The sequence below is a fragment of the Cervus canadensis genome, chromosome 27 (assembly GCF_019320065.1).
Source record: "Cervus canadensis isolate Bull #8, Minnesota chromosome 27, ASM1932006v1, whole genome shotgun sequence".
In the NCBI taxonomy this organism is placed as follows: Eukaryota; Metazoa; Chordata; class Mammalia; order Artiodactyla; family Cervidae; genus Cervus; species Cervus canadensis.
This window is the reverse complement of record NC_057412.1, coordinates 39141213-39162685: the sequence shown is the minus strand read 5'-3', so window position 1 is coordinate 39162685 and position 21473 is coordinate 39141213. Positions and strand designations below refer to the sequence as shown.

Below are 21473 nucleotides of genomic sequence, written 5' to 3'. Positions count from 1 at the left end.
AATTAAGAAAACAATCCATTTACCATCACAACAAAAAGAATAAAATATCAAGGAATAAATCTACCTAAGAAAGCAAAAGACCCATATTCAGAAAACTATAAAACACTGATGAAAGAAATCAAAGAGGACACAGATGGGAAAATATACCATGTTCTTGGATTGGAAGAATCAATATAGTGAAAATGAATACACTACCCAAAACAATCTACAGATTCAATGCAATCTGTATCAAATTACCATAGCATTCATCATGGTATTCGAACACTACCATTTGTATGGAAACACAAAAGACCCCAAATAATCAAAGTAATCTTGAGGAAGAAAACAGAGCTGTAGGAATCAGGCTCCCTGAGTTCAGACTATATGAAAAAGCTATGCAGTCAAAACACTACAGTACTCACAAAAAGAAAAAAACAGAAATATAGACCTATGAAATAGGTACAGAATAAAAAGCCCAGAGATAAACCCACACACCTATGGTCACCTAATCTATGACAAAGGAGGAAAGAATATACAATGGAGAAAAGACTGTCTCTTCAATAAGTGATGCTGAGAAAACTGGACAGCTACATGTAAGAGTGAAATTAGAATACTAATACCATACACAGAAATAAACTCAAAATTAATTAAATATCTAAATGTAAGGCTGGAAACTATAAAACTCTTAGAGAAAAACAGGCAGAACACTCTTTGACATAAATTGCAGCAAAATCCTCTTTGACGCACCTCCTAGAGTAATGGAAATAAAAACAAAAATTTAAAAATGGGACCTGGTTAAACTTAGAAGTTTTTGCACCATCAACAAGATGAAAAGATAACCCTCAGAACTGGAGTGTGTGCAAGTGTAGTCACTCAGTCGTGTCTGACTCTTTGAAGCCTCATGGACTGTAGCCCACCAGGCTCCTCTGTCCATGGGATTACTCAGGCAAGAATACTGGAAGGGTTGCCATTTCCTTCTCCAGGGGAATCTTCTCAACCCAGGGATCAAACCCACTTCTCTTGCATCTCCTGCATTAGAAGGCATGGATTCTTTACCACCAGTGCCACCTGGGAAGCCCATCAGAATGGGAGAAATATTTGCAAATGAAGTAACAAAGGATTAATCTCCAAAATATACAAACAGCTTATGGAGCTCAATATCAAAAAACAAGCAATCCAATCAAAAATGGGTGGAAGATCTAAATAGATCTCTCTCCAAAGACAACATACAGATAGCCAAGAGGCAAATGAAAAGATACTCAACATCACTAATTACCAGAGAAATGCAAATCAAAAATACAGTATGGTATCACCTCACACTGGCCAGAAAGTCCATCACCAAAAAAATTTACAAACAATAAATGCTGGAGAGGGTGTGAAGAAAAGGGAACCCTTTTACACTGTTGCTGGGAATGCAAATTGGTACAGCCACTGTGGAGAACACTATTGAGGCTCCCTGAAAAACTAAACATAGAACCTAGCAATCCCACTACTGGGCATACACCCTGAGATAACCACAACTCAAAATGACACAGGTTTATTACAGCACTATTTACAATAGCCAAGATATGGAAGCAGCCTAGATGTCCATCAACAGATGAGTGAATAAAAAAGATGCAGTACACACACACACACACACACACACAGGAATATTACTCAGCCATAAAAAGGAATGAAGTTGAGTCAGTGGAAGTGATATGGATGAACCTAGAGTCTCTCAGACAGAATGAATTAAGTCACAGAAAAACAAACATCATATATTAACACATACATACGGATTCTAGAAAAATGGTACTGATGAACACACTTGCAGGGCAGGAACAGACGTGCAGACGTAGAAAACAAACCTGTGGCCACAGCAAGGGGGTGGGGGGGACATTGACAGATTGTGTTGACATATATACAGTACTATGTATAAAACTGATAGCTAGTGGGAGGCTGCTATATAACACAGGGAGCTCGGCTCACTGCTCTGTGATGACCTAGAGAGACAGGATAGGGGAGAGGGTGGGAGGGAGACTCAAGAGGAAGGGGATATATGTGTACATACAGCTGATTCACAATACTGTGCAGCAGAAACACTGTAAAGCAATTATATTTCAATAAAAAAACAACATACTGAAAAGATAAACAAATAAAATAATAAAAATGGGGGATGCAAAAATGGCCTATTGTGTGTTCTCCTCTTTTCACAGGGAAAACGGAGAACTCCTGTCACAAAATTATGGAGAAAGGAAAATTTCCAGAATGAATACTTTTCATATAATGGAAATATAACAGGTGTAATTACAAGTGAAAGTGAAATTGCTCAGTCGTGTATGACTCTTTGCGACCCCATGGACTGTAGCCCACCAGGCTCCTACATCCATGGGATTCTCCAGGCAAGAGTACTGGAGTGGGTTGCCATATCCTTCTCCAGGGGATTTTCCCAATCCAGGGATTGAACACAGGTCTCCTGCATTGCAGGCAGACGCTTTGACCTCTGAGCCACCAAGGAAGCCCATTGTAATTACAAGAGGAGAGGCCAATTATTACAATTTTTGCTAAGTAACCAAAAACTCTGAAAAAGAACAGGTTGGTGGGAAGCAGTGTGGGTGATGGGGGCAAAGGGGTTAGGGAAGCATGGAGGTAGAAAGAAGAACAAGGATGGAATTGTTACAACTCCAGGGCTCTTCCATACAGAGTTATGGCCAAACACACACTCCTGTTCCCTCCCCTCTAATTCTGGCCCAAGTTCTTCAGGGTACTAACTTTAGAAAAAGGCTGATCTGCCTCCCTGAGTTACTTTACTCACATTACCTACAAAGATGGCATAAACAAGACCTCTGTAAGAAACTCCACCTCAGAATGATCTGCCAGACCAACATTTTTCAACCACTTTCATCTCCAAGAGACAAACCACCACTGGCTGCTTCACGTGAACGAGGTTGGTGTAGTGTTACATAACTGACTTTAGAATCTTGACTATTTCCAGGCACAGAAACAGAAAATGGTAGACAACACTGACAAAGACTGTTACTGGCCACTCAATAATTATGTTTCACTAAGTAGGCACACGGCCACCTAGAACAGAGGCTACACTTTCCAGTCCACATCCCAGAGAGGTGTGGCGCTGTGATTATACGTCTAGCCAGTGGGATATAATTGGTGGCTGCTAGCACGTCTTTTTTTTAACAATTAGTCCTCTTTGGGAGACAGGGAGATGATGGGGAGCCTTGGTTTGTAGCATTGCCATTTTCCATGGTATACATTCCCATCACGGCTAACTTCAACCTTCCACCTTGATGGCACTGAACACAGAGTTGGGAAGAGCAGCAGCTCTCTCACAAGTTGGTACCAGCTGGCTTCAGCACATCACTGGATGTAATAATGGGTTGTATGTAACTTCTGGGAAATGGCCTTAAAGGAGGAGGCAAGTCTCAATGGCTGGGGACATGTCCTTCCTCCTTTGTCCCCTCTGCTGGCTAGAATATACATATGACTGGTCAAAGTCCAACCATCAGAGTGGACCAGAGGGAGGAATAGGAGTCACAAGAGAGAAGCCGTGGTCACTGAGCTGCTCTGAGAACGCTTATATGCAGACTTCATTTACATGACAATTGTCAGAAAGAGGAAAATTTGTATCTTATAAATGGAACTGATATTTGGAGTTTTCTCATCCACAGTGTAATCTATCTCAGGACGTCCCTAGGACAGTATTTGCACTGCAGAGGGTGAAAGTTCGATCCCTCCTTGGGGAACTAAACTCCTGCAAGCCAGGTAGAGCAGCGCCCCCCCAAAAAAAGAAGAACTCTACACCAACTAAGAGATCATGCTTGCTACATAGGATAAGTAAAGAATTCAGATCTGAAAGAATGAAAAAATATCTTAAGTTTTCTGGGAGGACAAAGAGGACAGAGGGTGAAGAGAAAAGTCAAAGGGGGAAGGGACTTGAAAAGGAGGGTCTTGCCTCTCTCCACCTGAGCCCGTCTCCCTGCTGACCCACAGAATCCTACAAAGAGTGCACCCACAGACCCCTCCTAAAGCACGTGGGCCGCAGCTCCCAGATCCACACAGCAGGCTTGGGGAGGACTCCTCAACTAAGGGGGGTCCAGATCCTCAGCCTGAGAAGACCGACTGTTCTCAGACCTCATTCTTCTAGAGCATTTTCCCAGATAAAGAGGAGAAATGAGAACCATATAAAGGTCACTCGGGGGACAGACTAAGGGGACTCTGAGGCAGCAGCTGGCAGTTTGGTGTATTCTGCTTTGCTGGAGTTTACTTAAAATATAAACTTGGGCATGGGCTGAGGCCTGCTATTATCTTGGGGTTGTACTGTGGTTTTCAGACAAATGTAGAAGGACGTACGTAGAATGTAGGTCAAATTTATTATTACATGTCAACTCCTCCTAAAAGTCAATATATAAATGAAGATAATTTTGTCACAAGTATATTCTTATTTACTTTCAAAACGCTCTTTCTGACATCTCTAGGGACCAACTTTGGACGCATCAACAAGCAACGGAGCAGTGCTGAGTGGCCAGCGCATCACCGTGCTTGCTCTGGGAGGCTCCAACAGGGATATTCGCCATTCACTCCACACCTGAATGGTTTCTGTCTGTACACTGATGTGACTTCCATCTCTTAACAAGTTCAGATCCAAGAACCCTTGTACCACCAGCATGATTTTCAATCCTTCATCACCACCCACACCCACCTCCCTCCCAGTGCTGGTGACAGTAAGAACCTGACGTGGGTTGGTGGTGGGTGTAGGGGGCACTCCCTATGAGAAAGGAGGAGGTGTGGGGAAGAGCCAGACCAAGTCGGCAAGAAGAGAGGAAGTAGCCTGGCTGAGGTACATACAGATGATGAACACTTGTGTAGAGAGTGGCTCTGAAAGCAACTAAATAAAGCATAGATAGTTTTAAGCTATGACAAACCTAGACAGTGTATGTTAAAGAGCAGAGGCATCACTTTGCCAACAAAGGTCTGTATAGTCAAAGCTATGGTTTTTCCAGTAGTCATGTAGAGATGTGAGAGTTGGACCATAAAGAAGGCTGAGCACCAAAGAATCGGTGCTTTCAAACTGTGGTGTTGGAGAAGACTTTTGAGAGTCCCTTGGAAAGTAAGGAGATCAAACCAGTCAATCCTAAAGGAAAGGGGCCCTGAATATTCATTGGAAGGACTGATGCTGAAGTTGAAGCACCAAAATTCTGGCCACCTGATGAGAAGAGCCAACTCATTGGAAAAGACCCTGATGCTGGAAAAGATTGAAGACAAAAGGAGAAGAGGGTGGCAGAGGATGAGATGGTTAGATACCATCACCAACTCAATAAACATGAGTTTGAGCAAACTTCAGGGGCTAGTGAAGGACAGGGAAGCCTGGCATGCTGCAGCCCATGGGGTCACAAAGAGTCGGATATGACTGAGCATCTAAACAACAATAACAGTTTTGAGACAGAAACCAGGCCAGAACAAAACCTCCAGTCATGTACCGTCTAGAATCTTGACAGTGTCTCACATTTACAGGGCCAAAGAGTTTTTCAAAGATTTGCAGATACTTGCTACAATTATTTAAGACATAACCACTATCACTCTTAAACATCCAGCCCTGGATAGACCCACCCAGGTTCACATGTTGGCTCTGACATTCACCAACTATAACAAACGACATGGATTTGCCTAGCCTCAGTTTCTCGATTTAAAAAATGAAGATCACCAAGCATACTTTGCTGGGTGCTTGTAAAAATTGGAGAGAACTGATAAAAAGTACACATGCCAAAGGTCGGCATAAAACGATACAGATGAGAGTTATACAAACTTCAGGAAGGAATATATATGGCTGCTGTGGATATGCAATAAAAATTGAAAGTGATTAGGTTGATGGCAGAGCTTTAAATTATAAAAAGTATAATCTGAAATGAATCAACATTATTACATAAATTACACCTCAATAACCTGGGTCCCTGACAGAGAAAAGCGAGATAAATTCAGACAAAATCTGTCACCGCTCGTCCGGCTCTGTCTTGTGAACTATCTCCAATTTCACACTTTTGTTCGCTACCATCATTGCGGTATGTATCAAAAAGCGCCTCTATTCTCCTGGATAAGAGGGGAATTCTGCCCATTTTCCTTTTTAATGGAGGTCTCACATCTGCCAGTCACTCTTTTCATCCCACTGGACAACCAGCCAAATTCCAAAATTCAATTTAAAACTGTGGGAAATAAGTCCATCTCTGAAAAATAAGTTGACTTGCTAAGAAGTCTGTCTGTGGCAACTCAGTTCCTAAGAGGTAACAGAATACCAAAATTTTCTAAAAACTAAACTGCCTTTTGTTGCCAGAAATGTGTGTCTAAGCACGCCGTTCACCTCCCTCAAATATAATTCTGAATAAAAGGAAGAGAGCTGTTTCTGAAATCCAATATTCAAGTGAAACAGAAAAGATTCTCATGATCGAGCAATTGAGAGCTTGTATGGGAAGGTATGGGAACCATGGAGGGAGGCTGTGAGCTGATCAACAGGGAGTGTGAATTAATTCTTCAGTAACAACAACTTAGAAAAGATGACTGTGGGTTAAAAACGTCCTGACTTGACACTAGCATGGTGTGTCATCAAGACTGTCTGCAATTTTGAGCCAACAATTATGCAATGTCTAAATTATATTTGTAGTGTGTTACTTCAAGTGCCACAGAAATAACTCCTAGGCATTTTAGTTATGCACAAAAGCTATGGTATCTTCCCAAGTGAATATATGTTACACTGAAGTACATATTTTGTACTAAAACTTAGCTAAAACTAAAAGTAAAACAGAAGCAAGAAAACAAACTCACTTGTCAAACTCATCAAAGAGACCACAATTCTGCAGTTTCGAAAGAGCAAGTCGAAAGTATGTGGCTAGAAAACAAGCGGAGTGTTAGGAATAAAAGCAATCATGACTTCTTAGGTACATGGGAAACCACTTTATCCTCTGCCCTCCCCCAAATCCACTTCAAACTGGCATGATTACTTATGATTTATTCTGTGGTGAAAATTCATGATACGACTGCAACTAGTCAGCCCTACTTAACAGGGGCATCTAAAATGTAAATGCTCTAAAGATACTTTCCAAAAATCCCAGGAAAATAATATGTTAATCTGAAAATAATCATAACCCAAAATTAACCATATCAGATGATTCAGAAAATGACAGGTATAGAACTCAATATTCTGCCAGTTTAAATTTATCAAACTCTGTACAATATATTCTAAATACACACACAGCATCAGCTGAATAAGGAAAATCTAACTCAGGAAACTATAGACTTGTCACCTAAAAGGCTTTCAGGGTTTCTCAAAAATCTAGCATGTAAAGCAAAGCAGTGGTCAGTAAGCAGAGGGAAAATCATTTCATCATTAGTAGATGGAGCAATTCTCTCTAAATTTAGCAAAAACAAAACATCCTCTGATTAAATTAGAAGACTGACCACAGATTTAGAACTTGCTGATGACATAAAACTCCTAAGAGGCAAAATGGGAGAATAGGAGGAAGTTAACCCACAGAACTGTCTTGCTAATTCTCAACTGGAGTAAAGTAAAGCATCGAACTCACAAATAATATGGTGGTAAAACAAAAGTGAAGAACAGTTTCTCAACAGCAAAAAAAATCTGCCTTTCTTCATTCTTTTATTCTACACTGACTCAAAACGAGTGGGGATTTACATACTAAAATATAATTCCTTTTACCCAATCTCAAAAATCACATCTTTAGGAATCACTATGAAACAAAAAGATTAAAAAACCTTAAAATTATAGAAAAACACATGGTTCACATCAAACACCATCATAGTATTAGGGCAAGGTAAGAATAATATTACTGACCTGATGCTCTTATCCCATAGGGCAAATCAAACTTATCGCTACCGTAGAAGGAAACAGTATTTTTAAAATCAGCTGCACACAGAAAAGGGTGAAACTGATGATACCTGGAAGAAAAGGATAAAGAATGACTTTCCCAAATGTGTACAGTATTTGTAGGTTTTTAAAATCACAACTGTAAAAAGCTGTAGTATGTCATTCCTATCGTTAGATTGACTATAAATGAGCATATAATTATTTTTAAGATTCTTTCAAAATCATCTTAAACACCACTTAAATGCTAGATAGAATAGGATAGGCAATGGAACTACACACTCAGAATGGAAATGCTTTCCAGGTAGTAAAACCAAAACCATGTAACAGCCTGGGGAAGCGGACACAAAGTTTAAATACAAGTGAACCGCAAAGGTAGCCATCTACAGGAAGAATCAAAAGAACAAATGAGGGAAAATAAAAGTACAAATGCTGATCCACTCCCCAAAGAAAAGATGCCATATATATATAAAGCTGTTGTCAGCAGTGAAAATTAAAATACACTAAAAGCTAGATGAACTCTCTCCTGATATCATTAAATTAAAATATACTCAAGAAGGACGGGTGTCTTCTTGCCTCCCTGCCCTGCTTCTACACTCAGGTACTCTCTCAGACAAGAATGTTTCATGAGACAGCTCTGTTTTTTTTTATGGTCCCTTCTTTCCACCCTTACCAGTTTTGTTCTTCCTAAATAAATAAACTGCAGGTGGAGATCAGAGTGCCCCTGGGGTTTCAGAAGCCATGTGACAAAATGGAAATAAGAAGCACTAGAGTAGGAATGAGGGCTTCCCCAACGGCTCAGTGGTAAAGAGTTCGCCTTCAAGTGCAGGAGGTGCGGTTCAATCCCTGGGCTGGGAAGATCCCCTGGAGGAGGGCAGGACAACCCACTCCAGTATTCTTGCCTGGAGAATCCCATGGACAGAAGAGCCTGGTGGGCTACAGTCCATCAGGGTCACAAGAGTCGGACACAACTGAAGCGACTGAGCAAGCATGAATAAGGATGAATTAGCTTCAGCTTTATCCTTGTTTTGCTACTCAGGAACTACTAACCTGGGCAAGTCACAGGAGCTCAAGATCTCCAGAGCTGAGCTGAGAACTTACACCATATTCAGACTAAGCAAAGAGGTGACAGACCACCCCTTCCTACTTGAGAAGAGTGTGTATGTCAGATTCAGTTGTGACAAGTGTTAGCAGCCTGGGGAAGGGAATTCCAGCCAATTTCAAAAGGTCATTATCTATATCAGGGTTGATCTCTAAGCTCGGGATCTGCTCTGGGAAGAGAAGTGTCAGGGATCCTGACTTAAAATTTCTAAATGAAATAATTGTTCAACACTGTGGGCAAAGAATGTGGCCTGCCATTTCAGTAAACAAAGGATATTGAAGCCTTTAAGCCTTCAACTACTCCATTTGAACCCCAACTGCACTCTGTCGGGAATTCAGGAAGAAAAACAAAAACAGGATACAGGCCCCAGATAGCTATGGTGCATATCCAAAGAGTAATTTCAATAATCCAGTCTCTTGCATCTTCCCACACATAGAAAAGGGCTGAATTCATTATCTTGAGATGTCTGTTTAGTTTAATTAGCACTAATCTTTTGATGTTTGACTCCCTGATGTTGGTTTGTTGTTCTTGCAAAAACTCCTGTAAATCCTGGCTTCTCCTATACCTCTTTGGAACAGTCCCTCAGAGCTATCCGAGAGGCTGTAACCCCGGCTTAAGTCCTCAGTAACGCCCCAAATAAAACATAATGCTCAACTTGTAGGTTGTGGGTTTTTTCTTTTTTTTCCAGTCGACAGCACCATGTCTCACACAAAGTTGGGGCTCAATAAGTTTCAGCCTTATCTATAATAAGTATACTTGACATTGTATTATATTACAGTAGGTTATATTACATTATAATGATCATATTACATATCTGCTGTTGGTACTCCTACAAAAGCCTGGAAAGTAAATTCTACTAGTCAATTTAGACTGTCGACAAAAAAGGTGACCTGCCATTTCAGTAAACAAAGGATGCTGAGGCCAGCAAGCCTTCAGCCACTACAGCTGCCCCAGAGGGAAATTCACAATGGAGGAAAACAGAATACTGGCCTTAGACAGTGCCCTAGACGGTTATGGTACATAACAAAAAGAATAATTTCAATAAACCCAGACTCCTGCATCTTCCTATCTATAGAAAAGCATGAAAATTAATAACTTGAGATGTCTGTTTTTGTGATTCGGTTCAGTTCAGTCGCTCAGTCGTGTCCGACTCTTTGCGACCCCATGAATCACAGCACGCCAGGCCTCCCTGTCCATCACAAACTCCCGGAGTTTACTCAAACTCTTGCCCATTGAGTCAGTGATGCCATCCAGCCACCTCATCCTCTGTTGCCCCCTTCTCCTCCTGCCCCCAATCCCTCCCAGCATCAGGGTCTTTTCCAATGAGTCAACTCTTCGCATGAGGTGGCCAAAGTATTGGAGTTTCAGCTTCAGCATCAGTCCTTCCAGTGAACACCCAGGACTTATCTCCTTCAGGATGGACTGGTTGGATCTCCTTGAACTCCAAGGGACTCTCAAGTCTTCTCCAACACCACAGTTCAAAAGCATCAATTTTTCGGCACTCAGTTTTCCTCACAGTCCAACTCTCACATCCATACATGACCACTGGAAAAACCATAGCCTTGACCAGACAGACCTTTGTTGGCAAAGTAATGTCTCTGCTTTTTAATATGCTATCTAGGTTGGTCATAAGTTTCCTTCCAAGGAGTAAGCGTCTTTTAATGTCTTGGCTGCAGTCACCATCCAGTGATTTTGGAGCCCCCCAAAATGAAGTCTGACACTGTTTCCACTGTCTCCCCATCTATTTCCCATGAAGTGATGGAGTCAGATGCCATGATCTTAGTTTTCTGAATGTTAAGCTTTAAGCCAACTTTTTCACTCTCCTCTTTCACTTTCATCAAGAAACTTTTTAGTTCCTCTTCACTTTCTGCCATAAGGGTGGTGTCATCTGCATATCTGAGGTTATTGATATTTCTCCTGGCAATCTTGATTCCAGCTTGTGCTTCTTCCAGCCCAGCGTTTCTCATGATGTACTCTGCATATAAGTTAAATAAGCAGGGTGAAATATACAGCCTTGACGTATTCCTTTCCCTATTTGGAACCAGTCTGTTGTTCCATGTAAAGCAGAAGTAGATGTTTTTCGGAACTCTCTGCTTTTCGATGATCCAACAGATTTGGCAATTTGATCTCTGGTTCCTCTGCCTTTTCTAAAACCAGCTTGAACATCTGGAAGTTCTCAGTTCACGTATTGCTGAAGCCTGGCTTGGAGAATTTTGAGCATTACTTACTAGTGTGTGAGATGAGTGCAATTGTGTGGTAGCTTGAGCATTCTTTGGATTGCCTTTCTTAGGGATTGGAATGAAAACTGACCTTTTCCAGTCCTGTGGCCACTGCTGAGTTTTCCAAATTTGCTGGCATATTGAGTGCAGCACTTTCACAGCATCATCTTTCAGGATTTTGAAATAGATCAACTAAATTCTATCACATCCACTAGCTTTGTTCGTAGTGATGCTTTCTAAGGCCCACTTGACTTCACATTCCAGGATGTCTGGCTCTAGGTGAGTGATCACACCATCATGATTATCTGGGTCGTGAAGATCTTTTTTGTACAGTTCTGTGTATTCTTGCCACCTCTTCTTAATATCTTCTGCTTCTGTTAGGTCCATACCATTTCTGTCCTTTATTGAGCCCATTTTTGCATGAATGTTTCCTTGGTATCTCTAATTTTCTTGAAGAGATCTCTAGTCTTTCCCATTCTGTTGTTTTCTGTTTGACAACACGTCTGTCTTTTTCAGTAAAAACGACTCTATATCCTGGCTCCTCCCTTCCCTCTTTGGAAGCATTCCTCAGAGCTGTCTGAGAGGCTGCCATCCCAGGCTTCAGTCCTTAGTATTTGGGCTCTGCTCTATCGCTCGGTCATGTCTGACTCTTTGTGACCCCACAGACTGCAGCCCACCAGGTTCCTCTGTCCATGGATTTTTTTAAGCAAGAATACTGGAGTGGGTTGCCATTTCCTCCTCCAAGGGATCTTTCCGACCCAGGGACTGAATCCACATCTCCTGTGTCTGCTACACTGCAGGTGTATTCTTCACCTGCTGAGCCATAGTAAGGTAATAAGGTTCCCAAGTAACACATTCTCAACTTTTAGGTTGTGCTTTTTTTTTTTTTTAATTCAGTTGACAAGACAAAGAAACTGAAGCTAAAAAAAAGTGAAAAAAAAAAAAAAGTGAAGTAACTATTATCTGGAGCCACTAACCCATTTGTTTCAGCTTTCAAAGCTGAAACCACGCCTAATCTCAACACTAGGGAAAGGTGTCCAGTCCTAGCACATTCACCGATGGTAATACTGCCAGGTTTCCCAGCAGAGCTTCTCCCAAAGGCTACTGACAAAGGATGGCCCTGCCTCCAAGGAATACTATTCACAGGAGTGTGCAGACTTACACATCTGCTGAGCAGTCTTTCATAAATACTTTAACCCCTTTGGGTTTTCTCAGAAAGGAAATACCTTTCTTCTCTAAAGCTAAAGAGTACCTTGATTCTAGAGAAGCATTCCAAACCTGCTGTCTGCAACCGTTCGTGGCTCATGAAGTCAATTATGCAAGCCAAGATCAGCTCATTTTTAAAAAGTGAATAGAACAGATTATAGGGTATCTAGAGTAGAAGAGGTAAAAACTGTTTATTTTTTTATTATAAATAAACTTAGTACAAACACTAAGTCCCAAGGCAAGATATACTTCTTACTATGGGTCATGGTAAACAAAAAGATTTTAACCACTCTTCTAGTTTTGCAATGGCCCTAACTGGACACACACCCATGGACTGACTACAAGCAGCCATGGTACACCCACAGTTAGACATAAAAATATTTTGTGTTTCTAAAGCATTCCAGAGTTGGCTGATTTTAAACGGATCTGTAGCCTCAAAAGATTAAGAATCAGTCACGGAAAGGTCCTGAGAAGTGGAATATTTCCTGCCATACCAGTAAATAATGTCTCAGTCATCAGTGATTGTAGCCACCACTGATGGTAAACTGGTAAGCCCTGAGGGAACTCAGGATGTGAAAACACAGGACATTAGCCCCAGATAGCTAAGGTGCATATCAAAGGAATGATTTCAGTGGGCCCAGGCTCTTGCGTCTTCCCATACATAGAAAAGCACTAAATTCCTTAACTTGAGATATCTGGGTTTCCTTTAATTAACAATAATCTGTTAATATTCAGACTACCTGCCCTTTAATTGCAAAACTTCTATATAACCTAGCTCCCCTACTTTCCCTCCTTGAAGCAGTTCTCTCAGGGTTACTTGAGATGCCGCCTCCTGGACTTGAAGTCCTAAAAACGCCCACCACATAAAGCATAACTCTCAACTTTTAGGCTGTGAATATTTTTTAAGTTGACAGGACAGTACAATGATATAAGGGAAAAAAGACGATGTGAATTTTAGATCCTTAACAGATAAAAATGCTGAAAAGTTTCTATGTGTTTACACAATTCAACATGCCCAGACCTGATTGTCATTTATTTCTGGAAGCATTTTGACCAGCACTCTGTCAAAGCTGTGGTGACAAATGAAAAGAATATTTGTGGATGGAACAGTAAATTCTTTTCAAGTCCTGACAACCATAATCAACAATCAGTTACATCCTATGAAGTTCATTAAAAGTTTGTGAAAGGAAAATTTCTGCTGTACACTTTAACCTAGAGGTAAGGCAGAAGAAACCACAAAATAAAAAGGGTGGAAAAATAACATGGGAATGAGGGTGGGAAAATAAAACCCTGAAAGGACAGTGCACTCTTATGATCAAACACAACCAGACCTCTCTAATCTCACCTGTGTGAAAAGAAAACTGGTCTGACTGAGTTCTTCATTGCCTTTTCTTAAAATACATGCAGAGTTCTGACTAAAAGCACAAAAAGACATAGGACAGTCAAGCTCTTCCTTAAATGCAGGGTATCCATTTTACATTGCTAAGATTTGCACAGAAAAAAAGCAAACAAGTGTGGAGAACAATGACAAACACAGTTTTGAACATTTTGTGGGCCGCGGTTTCTTTTGAATGTTTACCTCAGGAGAGAGGCAAAAGCTGGCTTTGATGAACAAGGCTGGATCTTACTCCTTTGCTTCATGTCCATAGGTGTCACCCTAGGAGACAAAACAAGTGTCCGTCAGAAAGCAGAACTGGGCAGCCAGCCCGAAGGGAAGCAAGCACCCTGGGAACCCAGCGGGACCCCCAGGGAGAGGCTTCTCAGACGGGGGATATGGATCCTCACTGTAGCCCCTGAGGTAGGACAGAAACTTCTCCTAGTCCGGGACATGTCTGAGGATTCATGGATATAAAGCAAGAGAGAGTGGAAAAAAGGGTGAGGTGACAAGTGACCCAGAAGGGCCAGAGAGCAGCGACTCAAAGGACCCTTCGAGAAGAATTGGGAAAAAATAAAGAAAGAAGAACTAGGACTCCCACACTATGGAAGCCATGACCTGCCTCATAGTTTAGAAGTTCCTGAATGCCTGAGAAATGCACACGGCTGCCAAGGTCCTCCACGCCACCTGCATGGATACCTATGGGCAGTAAATGCCAGAGAGACACTGCCCTGAGCAGGTTCCGGAGCCCCTGCCTGGGACCCGGGGACCCCACCGTCCCACTACTTGGCATCATAGCGAACTCTCCTCTGTTCTTGGCACAGGTTAGGTGCTTGTGTGTCTCCTGAAAGGAGCACTGTCTCCACCATTTGAAAGGGTTTTGTGAAACCAGAAAGAGCATGACAATGAAGACAGATGAAGGGGACGGGGCGGCAGGGTCCAGACTCAGCCGGGAAAGAGGAAAACAGCCTCACGTGAGAAACTAGGAATGATCATCAGTGGTATGGAGAATTAACCTAAAAAAGAAAACCAACCAGTTTTCTTCAGGAATCACCAGATTCAAACAGTAATAGCCTAACCCCTTCAGGGAGTGACTCAATTTTAAAATTTTTTAGTACAAAATTCCCAGTTAACACTCTAGGTTTCTGTACTATGAGGCTAGTTGAAGAGACTCATCTTTGGTAAATACCCCGAATGGCAAAAACCTCTTGATTTACTTGTAAGGAAGATACATAAATATGGTAGGATATGACACCAAGCCATGAAAATCAAATTATAGTCAGAGGACAAAATAAAGTATAAAATATTACTTGGCTTCCAAGTCTATTAAAATAGAAAACAAACTATTTGAGGGTATTGTGAAGCCAAACTTTGTTTCTTTTAAAAGACAATTATTCGTCTTAAATAGTTAAGTAAGCAAGTTCACAGCATCTGAGGTAATTTCATGATATTTTCTGTGGAGTAAAGTGTTCGTTTAGGAGTGACATGAGCATGCCTCAAATTCTAATGACAAAAAAAATGTGCTGAATTTGGACCCTTTTCATTGTCTTCTTTATCATTTCCCCTGTGAGCCAGGATATGATTTCTTGGGAATCAGCTATTGAGCCAACTTTGTACTTTCTCTTCTGTTCTTATCTCCCATTACTAAGTATGGAACAGAGGCAGGAAGGCACAAAGGTACAGGGAGAGATGCTGGGAGTAGGAGCCTCACGGGGTGCATGATCAGACTTCTAAGATCTCTGACTCATTGGTGATTGGTGGTTTAGTCACCAAGTCATGTCCAACTCTTGTGACCCCATGGACTGTAGCCCGCCAGACTCCTCCGTCCATGGGGATTCTCCAGGCAAGAATACTGGAGTAGGTTGCCATTTCCTTCTCCAGGGGATCTTCCCCACCCAGGGATGGAGGCCGGGTTGTCCAAAAACCTCAAAACTTACAGCCAAACGCACACACCTGGCACTGGATTTCTCCAGTGACCATAAAGAGCATGATAATGATTTGCTAACTTCCTTCCATAAAGAGCACTACAATGATTTTTCAATCAACCAGTAATGAAATCAAATGCAGAAGCAGCATTTTTTTTTAATTTAGTAAAACAAAACCTAGAAACATGATCTAGCATCTACTATTCAAACACTGGTAAAAAATACTGGACTTCTATCTAAGTGAAGACGTTTTTTGTGGTTTATTTGACATCATATAATACTACCCATTCAGAATTTAAAGGTCATTAAAACTCGATTCCTTGCCAAAGGACTGGCAATAGGAAGAAAGGATACCTTGAGACTATCAGACAGCTGTCCTCCAGGACTACATTATACATTTACAAGCTCAGTAATTGGGTTTTCCAACCTGCTGTCCACATCACAATTTTTCTGCTCTCGTCATCTGCAGAAGAAATGCACACGGCTGTCAAGGTCCTCCACGCCACCTGCATGGATACCTATGGGCAGTAAATGCCAGAGAGACGCTGCCCTGAGCAGGTTCCAGAGCACTGGAACATTTGTACTAAACAGTAGGCAATTTCTGAGCAGAACTCTGGGAAACTCAAGCAGAGTAATTCCAAAAGTATCAGACTTCTGAGTTCTGAGTTTTAAAGATATGTTTTGAGGAGAAAAAGACATAATCTATTTTGATGCTTTCATTTTAGTATTTTTGAATCACCCATTCTCAGTGTTAAAAAAAACTGTTTTGCGTAACTGAGGATACTTTTGGTTCAAACCATGTTACTTTACATGGTTTGTTGCAAACATTGCAAAATAAAGCAACATGTATATTAACTTTTCTATTTATCTTTATTATAGAAAATATTCTAGAATGTTCTCCATAGACTAGCATAGTTATCAATGGTCTCAAACTCTTGGTGGGAATGATAGTTAAGCAAAGTATAGCTCAAGAATTTGGAAAGTTAGAAAGAGAGAGCCTCTCTTCCCACCCCTATCTAAATGTGAAACTTGGTAAATTAGAATACTTTATAAAAAACAAATTCATATTAATCACCATTATAAGAGGTGTTTGTTTTTAACTACATTGAAGACAATCAGGAAAGTTTTTTTCCCTTAACGTTTCTCCCTAGGGTAGCATCATAACAAAAACTTAATGCTAAGAAACATTTTATATGCTATAAAATGTTTAATACACAGTTTAAACTAGATTATCTGTTTCTTCTCCCACAATAACTAATCTGTTTTTAGTATCAGCAACATTTGGCAAGTTTATTTTTTAGATATAAACTGTGGTTCATCTGTTCACTGTTTCAAGTAAAAAAAAATCATTTCCAGGAGAAAAAGCAGAAAAAGCATCAATTAACAAGAAGGACAAGTGACTTCGTTTGTTTTTAGAAAAAGAAATGCTTAATTAACTATCTTGTATTCGGACTTATTCAGGTGTTAAGACATTGAGGGGAGGTATAAAAGGTTAAATGACAGCAATGCTCTTTTTTTAACCTAACAGCCCAGCCTTAACTGTGAACTTGAATCCAAAAAGGACAGTTGTCATAGAGCGACTCAAGGAAATGTCTGGTTGGCATTGATAAGCACCAGCAATAGTCAAAGGAGAGACATACTTGCATGATCAATTTAGTCTCTAATTCCAATAAGTTCTTTGCTTTTAGAAGCACCTCTCTTTTTTTTCAAACACACCACAAGGAAAGTATAGACAGTTGCCCTACATCACATGCTCTGTGACTTACAGAAATCAGTACACTTTCAGATTAGACAGATCATTTTTTAATCTTTGGATTTGTTTTGCTTTAGTTTGAAAAGTTGTATTGTAATTAATCAACTCTAGCAAGATTTTGTACATGGTAGTATAGCGTTAATTTATCCTGTGACAATGCTGCTCTGAATTTTCTTCTGTTTTTTAAAAAAACAAAACCTGTTGCTTAGAAGCCATGAACCATTTTACTCTACTTCAACTTGTCAAAATTTCCTTGTTTTAAAAAATGATCATGTGGGTTCACTCAGGAAATTCATGTCCGGAAGCTTGTATTTAAGTTGACTACTTGTGATAGACTAGGAACTGCTGTTACTCCTTTTTCAAAGAAATATAAATGATTTTGAAGCTTTCTCAATTGTCACATGCTCTGCAACTAGTGCAAGGAAATCAAGTCCTGTGTTGTATCTGTTCCAGTCATTTCTATTCAGGTCACATATTGTAGATAATTTTTATTTGTAATTTGTTTATTCAAACGAAGTAAATACTTTTCAAAACAGAAAAGGGAAAAGGATAAAAAGCTTAATATAGGAGTTTTCTCTGTAATAAAGCTACCTGTGCCTCTCCAAATTTTGTATGTGATATTTCAAGTCAAAGTCATTTCAAATTCTGCCTGTGTCATTATTCAGCAAATATTTTTAAACAAAGGAAACCATATATAGTGTCCACATTTATCAACAATCTTTATCCCAGTATTTTAGACTCAAGACTCGAATGCCACTGAGTCTAAGAAGTACTCCATCAATTCAAAAAGATGAATTACATACATCAGAATCCCAAAGATGGTCAAGACCACTGCTTCACTGAAAAGTAAAAAAAAAAAAACACAAACACCGATGTTGCTTACCAATATTTAAATGGTTATGTGTAATGTATAAGATATTAGAATGGTAAAACTCTAATCTATAATGGAAAAGCTAGAAAAGGCTCAAAGTGTTACAGGATTTGTGTGTTTTGTGATAGGTCCTTCTAATACCATTTGTGTGTCCATGTGAAAGACCAGTTGGGGGGTCATTTTTAAGCAGCAAAAATAAGACTTACCCGTAGTCATTTGTTCTCCACAATATACAATGCAGCACATAATACAGGAAGACGGCACTCAGCAAGATGGCCACAAGGTACCCTCTCATGGCTGGCCCACCTGGAACACAGGGAACGATGCCAAGGGAAAGGCAAGGTCATTACACAGATGCTCTACACAATGACCTGCCTACAAGCATCAGTGAATGAAGAAACATACAGAGGGAAGAACAGAAGAGACTGATGTCAGCCTATCATTTTGGAAACACCCACTAAATTTGCAGAAGGAGAATATTTTTTTTCTGTCTCTCACCCTCTTTAATCAACACAACACGATTCATGTCTAGAACAATACTTTCCCTTATTAAAGAAGTAAAAAATTCATTCAGAACAAAATTTTACACATCTATTTAATACTCATTTTTTCAAAAAATACCTATTTTCTCTCTCTCAAGAGAAGTGAATATGTATCTAAGATGTAATAAAAACCTTTTTTTTCATCAGTGCTCAAAATGACTTTTAAATGCTATACAAACTAAAAGTCATTTCCTCACTTGAAAAGACTGGGAAAAAAACTACTAAAAAATATTTACCATATCCTCAATTTTTTACACACTTTTATATGCACCATGTCACAGCATAGGTAAATTTAGCCCCTTTACAAAATAGATTTTTTTTAAAGCCTAAAACATTTTCTTTAGTTTCCACTTCTGCTTCATAGGCAGATATGAACATGGTCTCACTTCTACATGGAAGTAAATGTGAAAGACAAATTTAAAAATGTCTGTATTTCAGTGCCTCTTTCCATCTCCTACCAGGTTTCTGGCTCACCTAGACTTGAATGTCCCACTCCACTCATTCTTGTCCAAAGTGTGAAAGTGTTCACTCAGTCATGTCCGACTCTGCAATCCCATGAACTATAGCCTGCCAGGCTCCTCTGTCCATGGGATTCTCCATGGCAGGAATATTGGAGTAGGTATGGAAGTGGCTATTTCCCTCTAGAGGGAATCTGCCCAGCCCAGCAATCGAACCCAGGTCTCCTACACTGGCAGGTGGACTGTTTACCCTCTGAGCCACCAAGGAAGCTAACCTCAATTAGGGTGATGCAGTGTAGAACATGTGAGTCTAGTTAGATTCTTTTTTTTCTTTTTTTGTAATTTTATTGAAATATATTTGATTGGTTAGATTCTTAAAGAGCTCACTGCCTTTATGGGTATAATGAACTAAACATAAAAGAAGCTGTTCTTAGCATGTATATTATCTATGGTGAAACAGGTCACCAGCCCAGGTGGGATGCATGAGACAAGTGCTCGAACCTGGTGCACTGGGAAGACCCAGAGGAATCGGGTGGAGAGGGAGGTGGGAGGGGGGATCGGGATGGGGAATACGTGTAAATCTATGGCTGATTCATATCAATGTATGACAAAACCCACTGAAAAAATAAATAAATAAATTAAAAAAAAAAGAAGCTGTTCTTGATAATGTGAGGTCATCATAACAAACGTCATTCGTTGTTCTGGGCACAGAGTTGAGACTCTCAGGAGCTCCTGAGGGTGTGGGGCTGTTTGGAAGTGATCCTCCACTGTAGGGATGATCCCATGGAGATTGCTAGGCAGGCCCCCCTTGCTGTCAGCTGTTGCTTCTCACTGCAATTAATGCAGCCACCACCCCCACACGCCACTATTATAAACTAATTAGAAGTGAAGGCTGAGTCAGGAGGAAGCAAATGAACGCCTTAAATGAGCAAACTTTAGTTTATCCATATGTCCAATTTAGCAACAAAATCCCCAATCAACACCGGTTGGAAATCAGAAGACAGAAATCATGGCCCAACTCCACGTAATTCCTGGCCTGGGGGTGGGGCAGGGCTTAGGTAAATCAGTCTCCCTTTTCCAACCTGACTGTTCTCACTTGTTGAGGAGTAAGAACACACAACTACCTCTTTGGACTATTAAGCCCGATTGGCCAAAATGATGGGCCTCTGGCATAACCCAGGACACAAAAGGACGGGCTGAGTAAGTTTGTATATTTTATGGTTGTTTGTTTTCTAAAACTAAAGCCAGCTGTGCGTTTTGTTTCTTACATAGTAAAGTGCATGGGTTTGAGAAAGCCAAAGGGAGACTTGGCCCACCCACTGCGCAGCCTGAGCCGTATCCCACTGGACTGAAGGCAAGACTCAACTGGGCATGGCCATGGCACAGAGGCCGCGTCCCCTGCGGGAAGAGAGACCAGAGCAAGCAAGGGCACAGACCGTCTCGGGCCCAGGCCTCCCTGCCCACTGTATTCTGTCCTCCTCGCCCCTCTGTAATATATGCCTTGACATATCATGCATTATTTTAGAAATCATCTTAAGTTTTTGGTAAAAAGCAAGAAATGAATTGCATGATCATCCAGTGGGTTAAAAAAAAAAAAAGTATGGGTCTGGGTTTCTTGAAAAATAATTGACAAAAAAATCCAAGGAATGGAAAGGACTCAGGTTTGGGATGATCAGAGTGAAAGCCCAAGAAAATGAGGCACTGAAGATGGTGGATGCATCACTGACCTAGTTAACTGAGGAAACAAGGACAGCAAGACAGTGAGCCCACAGCCTGACCTTTAGGACATGTGCAGCAGATGCCGGCTCCACGTCTTCCCCTTCCTGCGCGAGACAATAATGTGTGCTCAGTCGTGTCCAACTCTTGGCGGCCCCGTGGACTGTAGCCTGCCAGGCTCCTCTGCCCATGGAATTTTCCAGGCAAGAATACTGGAGTGGGTTGCCATTTCCTCCTCCAGGGGGGTCTTCCAGACCCTGGGATCGAACCCGTGTCTTTTGCATCTCCCGCATTGGCAGGTGGATTCTTAACCACTCGCACTACCTGGGAAGCCCATGTGAGAGAAGTGATAATGTTAAACACTTTAGCCAGAGGCCATGAGCCATGCTTCATGCTGACAGGATACAGGGAGCTGGCGCGGACTGGCCTTGGCTCATGCCTTGGACTGAACTGGCTCTGG

General features: G+C 40.9%; 1 protein-coding gene across 8 annotated transcripts in view; it reads right to left on the bottom strand.

Annotated features, from left to right (window-relative positions):
• ST3GAL6 (ST3 beta-galactoside alpha-2,3-sialyltransferase 6) overlaps window positions 1-21473 on the bottom strand; it is a 90087-nt gene that overhangs the window by 31669 nt on the left and 36945 nt on the right. For 6 of the 8 annotated variants that reach the window (XM_043448734.1, XM_043448738.1, XM_043448735.1 and 3 more), the window contains 4 exons: window positions 18504-18603; window positions 13953-14030; window positions 7817-7920; window positions 6790-6853 (listed from right to left, as the gene is read on the bottom strand). In XM_043448734.1, the coding sequence (XP_043304669.1) occupies window positions 6790-6853; window positions 7817-7920; window positions 13953-14030; window positions 18504-18592 (335 nt within the window). In that variant the 5' untranslated portion in view covers window positions 18593-18603. Of the gene's footprint in view, window positions 1-6789; window positions 6854-7816; window positions 7921-13718; window positions 13789-13952; window positions 14031-18503; window positions 18604-21075; window positions 21101-21473 lie in introns of those variants that run through there. The other 2 variants (XM_043448737.1, XM_043448741.1) reach the window with 2 other exon arrangements.